General features: G+C 33.9%; 1 protein-coding gene across 1 annotated transcript; it reads right to left on the minus strand.

The window, feature by feature from the left end:
- Window positions 1-5743: 5743 nt before the first annotated feature.
- Window positions 5744-11814, minus strand: LOC116136617 (serine/threonine-protein kinase STY13-like). The gene is made up of 6 exons (XM_031422287.1): window positions 10527-11814; window positions 8672-8793; window positions 7846-8054; window positions 7583-7757; window positions 6982-7116; window positions 5744-6152 (listed from the first exon to the last, which is right to left on the minus strand). The coding sequence occupies exons 1-6, from the start codon at window positions 10852-10854 to the stop codon at window positions 5946-5948; spliced, it is 1176 nt and encodes a 391-aa protein (XP_031278147.1). The 5' UTR covers window positions 10855-11814; the 3' UTR covers window positions 5744-5945.
- Window positions 11815-12389: the final 575 nt, after the last annotated feature.

The following is a 12389-nucleotide window of genomic DNA, read 5'->3' on the forward strand; positions in this document are numbered from 1 at the left end:
CTATCTTTAGACTCTCCATAATCTCCTCTACAAAACTTATATCTTCACTTGCCGAATCTCACTCACCATTTTCGACCACCTTCATTCTTGTCACCTTGTGAGATTGGGTTACTTTCAAGCTTTTTCTGATCAATTTTGCTACAACTGACCTCTTCAGACTTCACTACCAACTTCTCCATTGTCAGTTAGTTGTTGTGATATGTTTTTTGGCCGTTGGTGACTCTCCAGTCATAAAAATCGAAGCTCAAATTAGTGCTCATAACCTACTCAATTAAAGTCCTCACCCAATTACCGCCTAAAAGCCAACCCTATCACCACCAAATAAACAGTGTTACTTTTAAGGGTAGAAATCTAGAATAAATGAAATTAATAGTATCAAGTTGCTATTTTGTTAAACTTCGGCGGGGAATATGATGTTTACTCTAATTATAATGATACAAGGAAACACGAAATTGACAGGCGAGATGTTTATCGTCACACGTGTAATGAACTAATGATACACGTCATTGATATTTTTATTATTTTCATTAATAATTTTATCAGCAACAGTTTTGTAAGATTCCGTGAATGAATTTCTAAATCAAACATTATCATCTCAAATCTAAATTCCTTTTATATTATAAACAAAATAATAGATCAGATTAATCAATGAAACCATTATTTGCTAAATTTACCATCTCAAAAGGGACGAGCACTAAATGTATGAGGCCAATCTCTTTTGTCCACATTCCTTGAAATAGTCCAGGTTCTGTCTTGTTTCACTTTTTTAATCTGATAAAGAGTTTTGCTATTCAAGTTTGCTTTTTGACTTTGATGTATATTTGGATAAAGCCAGGTGAGCTATCCTATCCATGATAAGGTTTTTATTTAACTTGTTTCAGGAGTTGAGGTAACACACACGAAGACCATTTGGCCAAGAAAGTTTTCATTTTCAATGATTTATCTGAATATGCAAAAACCACTTATTATGAAGATTATCCGGAAGAGATTTCGTCCTGACAATAATTACCTACAAAGCTATCAAATTTTCTAGGGTATTCAGGAAGGAGTGAAAAAAGAACGCTAGGGAGTACAGATGTAGACAAAAGTTTCTTGATTCTAAGTTGAAACTCGCGAGGAGTTTCAATAAGAATTTGCTTCCATTTCACCACAAATGTAAAGTTTACCCTTCCCTGCTAATGTTACGCAAATGTAAATTAACCCTGAAACATTCGCAGGATTTCCCCATCAAAATGTTTTGGAGGTTTTCGATATGCTGATGGAAGGGTTCATTTGCTAGTGGGAAAATGTTTGATTTAGGGAAAGAAGTAAGACCGCCCAAATGCACAATGTTGAGTTTAGGAATGAACTGGAACTAAGAAAACAAGGGGGGAAAAGGACACTTTCTCACATTTCAACAATACGTACGTACGGACAGAAAGGAAAATATAAGAGACCTATCAAAACCGCTTTTTTACATAATTTCATCGTTTCTGGCATGAACTTCGCATATTCTCAATCTAAAACCAAACACTGCCGTTAATCATAAGTGTGCTTTTGCAGGATGTGTGCAGTAACTCGTATGTGTAACATGGCTCAGTAACTTGAACACAAATATAGGTTGTAAAAGTCTTCATTTGTAACAAGAGTATAGGTAAAAAGCATAAACCTTTTCCCTGATCATGTACACTACTGAAATATTTTTTAACGTTCTTTGCAGGACAATCAGAAAGCAAATAATCCAGCAGTTCCTGCATCTTCGGCTTCTGTCATGCATAGAAGTCGAGCAGAAACAGTATCAGGGACCACGAGCAGGGGCAAAACAGAAACAACCTCGAGACTGGTCTTCAGGTATCATTCCACCACCCTTACTTGTATCAATTGCTTCTAACATTCTCACCACCTCATCCATTTCCGGACGTCTTTCTGGATTTCCATCCCAGCATTTTCGCATGACATTGACCAAAGAATTCGGACAACATCTAGGAATATCTGGTCGCAAATTCTGCAAGGAACCAATGTAATATGAAACTCCCAACATTAAACACGCAATCATTACAGTAGTTCATAATAAGGGTTAACAAAAATCTTGAAATTTTCTTAGGTCCAAATAACTTTACTTTTTTTTTGTTAGTTTATGCTATTTAAGAAATATCACAACCACTTACGGAGGATTGTCTCCTACAATAAGTTCTGATGTGAAACATGTCAAAGATTATTGCTTTCCCATATATAAATTAAAGATACATTTATAGTTGCATAAACAAATTCCTAGATGCTAGATCAAACCCCACTCTGTCAATTATGTAATTAGAAAAGAAAAAACTGATAAATTTCTATTTTTTATTCATAATTCATATAATTATATTCTACCAATTGTCTCAGATGGCCAGACACCGACCAATTTAAGCTTTCCACCCATGTGAAGAAACTAAAAACTTCTGTACATCACATGATGGCTAAGCCAGATTGCAAATGGAAAAACTGATATCATTCCCAGTAGCAACAAAAGGCATGAATCAAACCATTAGAATGGTCTTGGAAAAGGAAAAGTATCACTATAAAGAAATTGTAAATTTGAGCCACAGTTTATTAAACTAGACTTCCTTCAAACGATCTGAAACATGCAAAAACACACCCAAATCAAGTACATTTCTGAATTTAAACGCTCAGTAGAAGAAAACAAAAGGTGTCTCTTAAAACAGCTATTGAATGCTCGTTGATAAAAAAACAATTAGAAAGCAGATACTATTCAACATAGCAAACAGATAAGTCAACACTAGCCTGACCAGAAGTTGCAGAGCAAAGATAATTATTGAAGCATCAGAGCTAACCTGTCTAACAACAGCAGATGACACATCGGCAAAGCTCATCCACATACTCGCCACGTCATTTGCAGAGGATAAGACACTTTATTTATATCCTGATTTGACATTTTTTAATTCAATATATTCACCCTGGAAGCATAATAAATAATCGATATAATCGACGAAACTTTCATATTTTTTATTCAAAATTTAGAGTTATTTTTTCCATTAACTGGAACCCTGTTCCAGAAATCTCTCCTAAATTTCGTCAGATTTTATGGGTTAAAAATTGAACTTCTTCCAATAAAAAAAAAAAAAAAAAGGTCAATTTACCAAGATCTTATAGCTCAATAAAGTCCGGACTCCAGTCTCCAGAAGCCACCTAGAGAGACCTAAAATGAATCTTCGCATACAAGAAAGAAGCCGAGACTTAAAAAAGTAAACAAACCCAACTTCATTTTTCTCATGAAGCAAACAGAGGAACTCAAAAAGAAACAAGAGAGTGTACGTAAATCTATCTGTTATATAATCGTGCGTGTAAGTGTTGTGTGTATGTATAGATATAGTATTTCAATAGTATAGAGATTAGAGAGAGTACCCTTCTGACGAGGTGAGGAGAAGTGACAAGGCACTTGGCGCTCCAAAGAGGGTCATTGAGGTTAGCGCCATGGCGTTCGAGCTCGGTGGCGAAACCACCATCAACGACGGCGAAGCCACCACACTTTTGGAGGAAATCAGTCATGAATGACGACATATCGGTGCTTCCCAATTCCATTTGGACGGACCGAAAGAGAAATAAAGAAATTAAATAGAGAAAAGAAGTTGGATTTGGTTTTGGTTAGGCGGTTAAAGCTCTTAGTTCGATTTAAACTGAAGCGAACATCTACTTTTTGCTCTGCTCTCAAATTTATTTATATAGTATAGGGAGAAGTATATCGATTTACGGAATTGCCCTTGTCTTAGTTTATTTTTAAAGTTATTTATACAATAAATAATTAGATTAAATTTCAACCATTCAAAGTGTACTGATTCTATCATACTTTAAATAAATAGATTAAATTTAAAGCAATCCCGTACTCTTAACATTTTATCAAATACGAAGATAATCCAAATAATTAAAAGCAAATGCAGTGGCTTAATTGCTAATTAAGAATAATAATAAGAGTAAACATGTTCCCACCAGAGGTTTAGCATCATAGCCTGTTGATACCCTGATTTCATTTATTCTAATTTTTACCCTTAAAGTAAGGTCATTTGTTAAAATAGTCATACACACAGTATCATGGCGCATTTTAGCAGAGGCAGATTCACTTTAATAGCGTCCAAGCCAGCGCTTTTTGACTTTTTTTTACCGATTTCAAAGTCCAAAATTACTTTTGAGACTATCTTTAGACTCTCCATAATCTCCTCTACAAAACTTATATCTTCACTTGCCGAATCTCACTCACCATTTTCGACCACCTTCATTCTTGTCACCTTGTGAGATTGGGTTACTTTCAAGCTTTTTCTGATCAATTTTGCTACAACTGACCTCTTCAGACTTCACTACCAACTTCTCCATTGTCAGTTAGTTGTTGTGATATGTTTTTTGGCCGTTGGTGACTCTCCAGTCATAAAAATCGAAGCTCAAATTAGTGCTCATAACCTACTCAATTAAAGTCCTCACCCAATTACCGCCTAAAAGCCAACCCTATCACCACCAAATAAACAGTGTTACTTTTAAGGGTAGAAATCTAGAATAAATGAAATTAATAGTATCAAGTTGCTATTTTGTTAAACTTCGGCGGGGAATATGATGTTTACTCTAATTATAATGATACAAGGAAACACGAAATTGACAGGCGAGATGTTTATCGTCACACGTGTAATGAACTAATGATACACGTCATTGATATTTTTATTATTTTCATTAATAATTTTATCAGCAACAGTTTTGTAAGATTCCGTGAATGAATTTCTAAATCAAACATTATCATCTCAAATCTAAATTCCTTTTATATTATAAACAAAATAATAGATCAGATTAATCAATGAAACCATTATTTGCTAAATTTACCATCTCAAAAGGGACGAGCACTAAATGTATGAGGCCAATCTCTTTTGTCCACATTCCTTGAAATAGTCCAGGTTCTGTCTTGTTTCACTTTTTTAATCTGATAAAGAGTTTTGCTATTCAAGTTTGCTTTTTGACTTTGATGTATATTTGGATAAAGCCAGGTGAGCTATCCTATCCATGATAAGGTTTTTATTTAACTTGTTTCAGGAGTTGAGGTAACACACACGAAGACCATTTGGCCAAGAAAGTTTTCATTTTCAATGATTTATCTGAATATGCAAAAACCACTTATTATGAAGATTATCCGGAAGAGATTTCGTCCTGACAATAATTACCTACAAAGCTATCAAATTTTCTAGGGTATTCAGGAAGGAGTGAAAAAAGAACGCTAGGGAGTACAGATGTAGACAAAAGTTTCTTGATTCTAAGTTGAAACTCGCGAGGAGTTTCAATAAGAATTTGCTTCCATTTCACCACAAATGTAAAGTTTACCCTTCCCTGCTAATGTTACGCAAATGTAAATTAACCCTGAAACATTCGCAGGATTTCCCCATCAAAATGTTTTGGAGGTTTTCGATATGCTGATGGAAGGGTTCATTTGCTAGTGGGAAAATGTTTGATTTAGGGAAAGAAGTAAGACCGCCCAAATGCACAATGTTGAGTTTAGGAATGAACTGGAACTAAGAAAACAAGGGGGGAAAAGGACACTTTCTCACATTTCAACAATACGTACGTACGGACAGAAAGGAAAATATAAGAGACCTATCAAAACCGCTTTTTTACATAATTTCATCGTTTCTGGCATGAACTTCGCATATTCTCAATCTAAAACCAAACACTGCCGTTAATCATAAGTGTGCTTTTGCAGGATGTGTGCAGTAACTCGTATGTGTAACATGGCTCAGTAACTTGAACACAAATATAGGTTGTAAAAGTCTTCATTTGTAACAAGAGTATAGGTAAAAAGCATAAACCTTTTCCCTGATCATGTACACTACTGAAATATTTTTTAACGTTCTTTGCAGGACAATCAGAAAGCAAATAATCCAGCAGTTCCTGCATCTTCGGCTTCTGTCATGCATAGAAGTCGAGCAGAAACAGTATCAGGGACCACGAGCAGGGGCAAAACAGAAACAACCTCGAGACTGGTCTTCAGGTATCATTCCACCACCCTTACTTGTATCAATTGCTTCTAACATTCTCACCACCTCATCCATTTCCGGACGTCTTTCTGGATTTCCATCCCAGCATTTTCGCATGACATTGACCAAAGAATTCGGACAACATCTAGGAATATCTGGTCGCAAATTCTGCAAGGAACCAATGTAATATGAAACTCCCAACATTAAACACGCAATCATTACAGTAGTTCATAATAAGGGTTAACAAAAATCTTGAAATTTTCTTAGGTCCAAATAACTTTACTTTTTTTTTGTTAGTTTATGCTATTTAAGAAATATCACAACCACTTACGGAGGATTGTCTCCTACAATAAGTTCTGATGTGAAACATGTCAAAGATTATTGCTTTCCCATATATAAATTAAAGATACATTTATAGTTGCATAAACAAATTCCTAGATGCTAGATCAAACCCCACTCTGTCAATTATGTAATTAGAAAAGAAAAAACTGATAAATTTCTATTTTTTATTCATAATTCATATAATTATATTCTACCAATTGTCTCAGATGGCCAGACACCGACCAATTTAAGCTTTCCACCCATGTGAAGAAACTAAAAACTTCTGTACATCACATGATGGCTAAGCCAGATTGCAAATGGAAAAACTGATATCATTCCCAGTAGCAACAAAAGGCATGAATCAAACCATTAGAATGGTCTTGGAAAAGGAAAAGTATCACTATAAAGAAATTGTAAATTTGAGCCACAGTTTATTAAACTAGACTTCCTTCAAACGATCTGAAACATGCAAAAACACACCCAAATCAAGTACATTTCTGAATTTAAACGCTCAGTAGAAGAAAACAAAAGGTGTCTCTTAAAACAGCTATTGAATGCTCGTTGATAAAAAAACAATTAGAAAGCAGATACTATTCAACATAGCAAACAGATAAGTCAACACTAGCCTGACCAGAAGTTGCAGAGCAAAGATAATTATTGAAGCATCAGAGCTAACCTGTCTAACAACAGCAGATGACACATCGGCAAAGCTAAGATCTGGATAGGGCATATCACAGCAATAAATTTCCCATAAGCATATTCCAAAACTGTAGACATCACATCTTCTATTATAAGGCTTGCCCTGGAGAACCTACATTAAGCATTGTGTAAGTTTGTCAGGCCTGTCATTGACCATTTATGCTGTTTGTGATGCAGAATATTTCCTAAATAAGAACATGGTTTCTTAGTTCTGCATTTAATTTGTCACTCATTTGCCGAATATTATGCAAATACAGATGTTTTCTTGTTTCTGTATAACAGTATGTGCATATTTATGTAGCAGTCTTATGATAGTATCACCTCTTCTAAGAAGGATACAATTCTAAAGGCCCAAACCCAACCACCCAATCATCAAGAATAAATATTTTTAACTCCATACTTGAAATTAGAATTCAAAACATACAACTCAAATTTCAAAAAGAAAAAATTTCTCTTAGACTCACCATAAATTCTTTCTACTCACTTTTAATGAATAATAATAGGTCATAACATAAAAGTTGAGTTTCCAAATTATTCTGCCCCAAGAAACAATTAAAGCTTTAAGCAGAGATGAATACCTCAGGGGCCATGTATCCAAGGGTACCAGTTTCACCAGTCATGTCTCGTGGATTTTGAGCTTCAACACGAGCAACACCAAAATCAGCGATTTTGAGATTTCTGTGTGCATCCAGTAACATGTTCTCTGTTTTGACATCACGATGCACAATTTTCTTTGAATGCAGATAGCTAAGACTGCAAATTAGAGTTTAAAAAATGATTATCAACAAGAGGAAAAAATTATACTGTATTTTCACCAAGAATGACAGAGAACAAGACTTACCCTCTAGAGAGGTCCAAGGCAAGTTGAATCACAACCTTGAAAGCAAGTTTCTTTCGCCTATTCCTTATCAAATACTGTTTTAGTGTCCCACCAGGAAGATATTCCACAATCACACAACACGCTCTAGGAGGAACGGTGGGGTTACCATCACTTGAAGGGTTTTCTGCAGGAATCTTAAGATTTGAGGTTCCCATTGAAGCTCCCACAAACTGTATCAAGATTTGAAATAAAAAATAAAAAATCATTACTAAAAAGATATAAAAAAAAAAAATTAAAATTTCAATTTCAATTTAACATGTTGAGAATTTTAAGGCCATTGCATTAGAAGTTTAATGCAATCCTTTATCTTCAGAAACAGGGGATATATAAGAATTTCATAAATAAATTAAAAATGTATATAGCTTAAATGCTTCCCAAAAAAAATAGTTTTCATTCTTAGAAACTAATATAAAAATTGAAAAAAAAAAATCGTTTACATTTTTCAACAGTTTAAAACTATAACAACAGCTTTTGAACATTTTATCAAATGCATATTCCGATATTATAAATTTTTTATAATACAATATAGATTTTTGTATCATGTCCCATTCTTCAAAAAAAAAAAAAAAAAAAAAAAATCAAAGACTCCCTTAGAAAAATCATAATCTTATGGAAGAGGCAGATACTAGCACACTAGGCAAGCCCAATGAAGATATTGTTGTTAATCCCTCACAAGTTACACAAAAGAAATCATGAACCCTAAATGTCCCATATTTTACATTAAAATATTGTCATTTGTCAGTGAATATCCATAAAATTAATAACAAGTTTAAGAATTGAATTTTACTCTTGTAACATTAGAATGGTTGAGCTTCTGCCATACGGCGACCTCTTGCCGAAATGATGCCCGCAGAGCAGCAGTTTCAGCAGTGGTGGCAATACCATCCTCCCCCCAGTCCAGCAGCTTCACTATAACATTCAACACAAAATTACTGTGAAATTTGATATCAACAATAAGGTGCTCAAGGCATATTAGGCTCTCCAAAGGAGAAGAATTTGAACTAAAATAACTAAGCTTCAGTTTCATCAATGAGTTGAAATCTAAAGATAATCCAATAAGACTTCAAGCCTAGCACATGCAAAGCATTATATGACACAATCTTCTGAATGTTCAAATGTTCTTGAATCACACAACATATTCATGAGGAATGTAAAAATCCTAACATCATTAAACAAAATTCAGTACTGAATAAATATGACTGTCATAGCAAAATAAAGTACAAATACCTAAATTATAATGACAGTAAAACTCAATACAGGGATAAAACAGAGGTTTCCTTTGTTGACCAGCAACACTCCCACATAACCCCAAGAAGAGCAAAATCGTATCATTCCTTCATTACCAGACAGAAAACCTAACTAGTTTGTCTAATATACTTCTAAGCCCAACATATATTTGAACTACAACTTTAACTTCAAAGTGAGGCTGGCATTCCTCTGGTAACTAGTAGCTGATCCATCATATTTATAAAATTATAAAATCCTCAAATAACTATAAAAGCAGCTGAGCATACTTTACATATTTTTTCATGAGCTTGGGAGAAAAATAGTAAAATACACTCTAAGTAACTCAAATAAGAGTACATAGGAAAAATAATTAGAGTTGACTCATCTACAATTTATCACATCTATCTAGGTGGATACATGGTTTCTATCCATTCTTTTGGATGAAACTACAACTGGAGAATTCTGATATATATATGATTAAAGCTAGGATTTGTTTGTGGATGCATGTATGCATGCCCACGAGTAAGAGATGATCAAAAATTAGATTGTCCCTACCCAAATAATTATGAGTCAAAACATCTAATAAAGAATTCAAAGATTCAATAACAGAGTAAATGGTATTGGGGTAAAATAAGATAATGTAAGAAAAAATTATGGGGAGTGTCTTTGCAAAAAGCCAATCAAGTGTATTTATTTTCATAAGAATAGCTTTAGTTTTCATCATGTCCCAGTTGAAGGTAAAAGAAAATTTAATGCATTCTTTAAACCAATTAATTAATCTCAACAACAACACTGAATGAATGTTACAAGCATTAATTATTAGTGACTCCTGTTATTTAAATCAGAAAAGCAAATGGAGATTGATGAGTCCACAAACTTTCAACAGAGTTCCACAAGATTGATAACATGGATCAATCAAAAAGCATCACCAAACAACATATACATTAATATATTACATGCTTTCCAATTATATAATTAGAATCCCACAGCAAAACCCAATTAAGTTTAGTTCATATGATCCATATCAAATCTGACCATGAAAAACCAGTTTTAGCCATGTAATGCAAGAGCTCTCGTTCAGATGAACTTTCATCTGAACCAGACAATTCAAACATTCAAACTTTTGTTCCCAACTTTATTGCTGTTTATGCTCATTGAATACCCAAAAGAAGCAGGAAGGATTCTGTAATGAGATTTTACGGATGGATTATCAAATGGATACCACTGATGGCAAGTTGAGAACCATTTTCTCACCATAGTTTCATACACCATTTCACATAATTTTATATACTCATGGGAGAACCAAATGACAGATAAGCATCAATTTCATATTTATAACACTCAAAGCAAGAGTTTAAGCACCATTAAACATATCGTATCTAACTGACAAGAAAAAAGAAAATAGAGGGTAATACCTGCAACATCTTGATTATCATAAACGCCACGGAAAACAGTCCCATAGGTCCCATGAGCTATGGCATTCCTGATTTCCAGTTTAGACAAATCAATCTCCCACTCTTCTTTAATCCTTTGGCTTTCAGAATTTCTAGACCAAACCCAGCTCAAGTGCTTCTCCAGCTGCATGTCCAAGCTTTTCAGATCAACTTTATCAGCTCTCACAAGCATGTCCTTGCTACTAATACTCCCTGTACCCTTCATTTTTGAATTCACACTTCCCTCCTGATTATCAAATTTCTTTGGAAACTTGGCAACTCCAAGTCCATCTTTTGTATTCAAATCCATATTCAAAACTCTAAATAAACTCAACAACACAAATGAACAAACTCTTCAACACCAAAGGGTACCTTGAATTCAAGGATGAAGAAAGAACAAAGCCAGAAACGATTTATCTACTTGATGTCTTGATAGACATGATAATTACAGATTCATGGTCAACGGCCTTGAATCAAACACATAAAAGATCAAAACTTACCACCTCTTAACTAGAAATATTCACCAAAATAACACTATACTCAAATCAGAAAATGATGAATTAAATAGAGAAAATTCTATCAAACAGAGAACAAGCTTCACCAACCACAGTTCCTGTTCGAATTCCCTCCAAGACTGACTTTATTACCCAAAAAAGTAATACCCAAAAAAAGATAAATTCTGACGGTAAAAAGCCACCCATAAGTATATCGAATAGTGTATCGCCTTCTTATATTCTCTTGAAAGTTCACAACCACAATTTCCCCATCACCAAGCCCAAAAAAAAAAAAAAAAAAATTTATCTTTTAAAAGGAAATTATAAATAAAACACAAGAGAACAAAAGTAACCCTAAGAAAGCGACCCAATTCCCACCAATATCTGACCAAGACCAATGACCCAGAAACTTAAAAAGAGAAAATTGAAATCAAATAACTAAAAGAAATAAAATTTTGGAATAAAAAATGAAAGTGAAAAAACACCATGCAAAAACCCAGCAATCCAAAAGAAAGCAAACAAAGAACAAGCGAGACGAGAAAGTTGACTTTGAAAACTATTAAACCTGAATATCGAATCAGAGTCGGTGGTGGTGTTTCAGCCTCTTTTTTAAAAGAATCAAAGCTTTTTCATAACATCATCATCATCATCATTATCAAAATCACCACCACCACCACCACCGCCTCAGCACAGAACCACTAGTTAAAAGAAATAAAAAAGAAGATGATGATGATGATGATGATTTCGGGTTCAACCCAAAAACGAAAATTTGCGGCTACACAGAGAGAGAGGGATGGTGGCTATGTATATCGGAAGAAGGCGAAGAAATAAAAGAAAAATGGTAGTTTTGAGAAGAGAGAAAAGCGCGGGGTTGCTAAATAAGGCTTTCAAATTCTTTACTAATTTTATGATTATTTATTTATTTATTATGGGAAATAAATTAGAAATAGAAGAATACTAAATTTGAGAAATGAAATTGATTAAGTTAGCAAATGAGGTAAGGTTGAAGACACCATAAAAGGCAAACCAAAAACCTCCAAATAGCTTTCTATAATTGCATATTACATTGTTTTAATTTTCTTAAATTAATTAAAATCTTTACATAGCTGATTCTCGGTGCCACCTATGCAAATTGCTCCACTTCTTCTATAAATTAATATTCAAAATATCATTCAAATATCCAAGAATTGACAATGTGTTATATTTGGTGCTAATTTTGAATTTATGTCCGTGATTTAAGCAAATTATTTATCCACAATATCTGTCATTTTAGTTATTTCGTTTCTAATAAGTTATATCATTTTAGTTAGTCAATAAATCAAATATTTACAGACATTTTTCTGTTATCCTA

Source organism: Pistacia vera, unplaced genomic scaffold (assembly GCF_008641045.1).
Source record: "Pistacia vera cultivar Batoury unplaced genomic scaffold, PisVer_v2 Contig317, whole genome shotgun sequence".
NCBI lineage: Eukaryota > Viridiplantae > Streptophyta > Magnoliopsida > Sapindales > Anacardiaceae > Pistacia > Pistacia vera.

Excerpts from the sequence above, each read along its gene's own strand:
- LOC116136617 (XM_031422287.1), bottom strand. The coding sequence starts at position 10,854 with ATGGATTTGAATACAAAAGATGGACTTGGAGTTGCCAAGTTTCCAAAG. Across the intron at positions 8,055-8,671 it reads ACCATTCTAATGTTACAAGA|TTTGTGGGAGCTTCAATGGG; the intron begins GTAAAATTCAAT and ends ATCTTGATACAG. Across the intron at positions 7,758-7,845 it reads GCCTTGGACCTCTCTAGAGG|TCTTAGCTATCTGCATTCAA; the intron begins GTAAGTCTTGTT and ends TCTAATTTGCAG.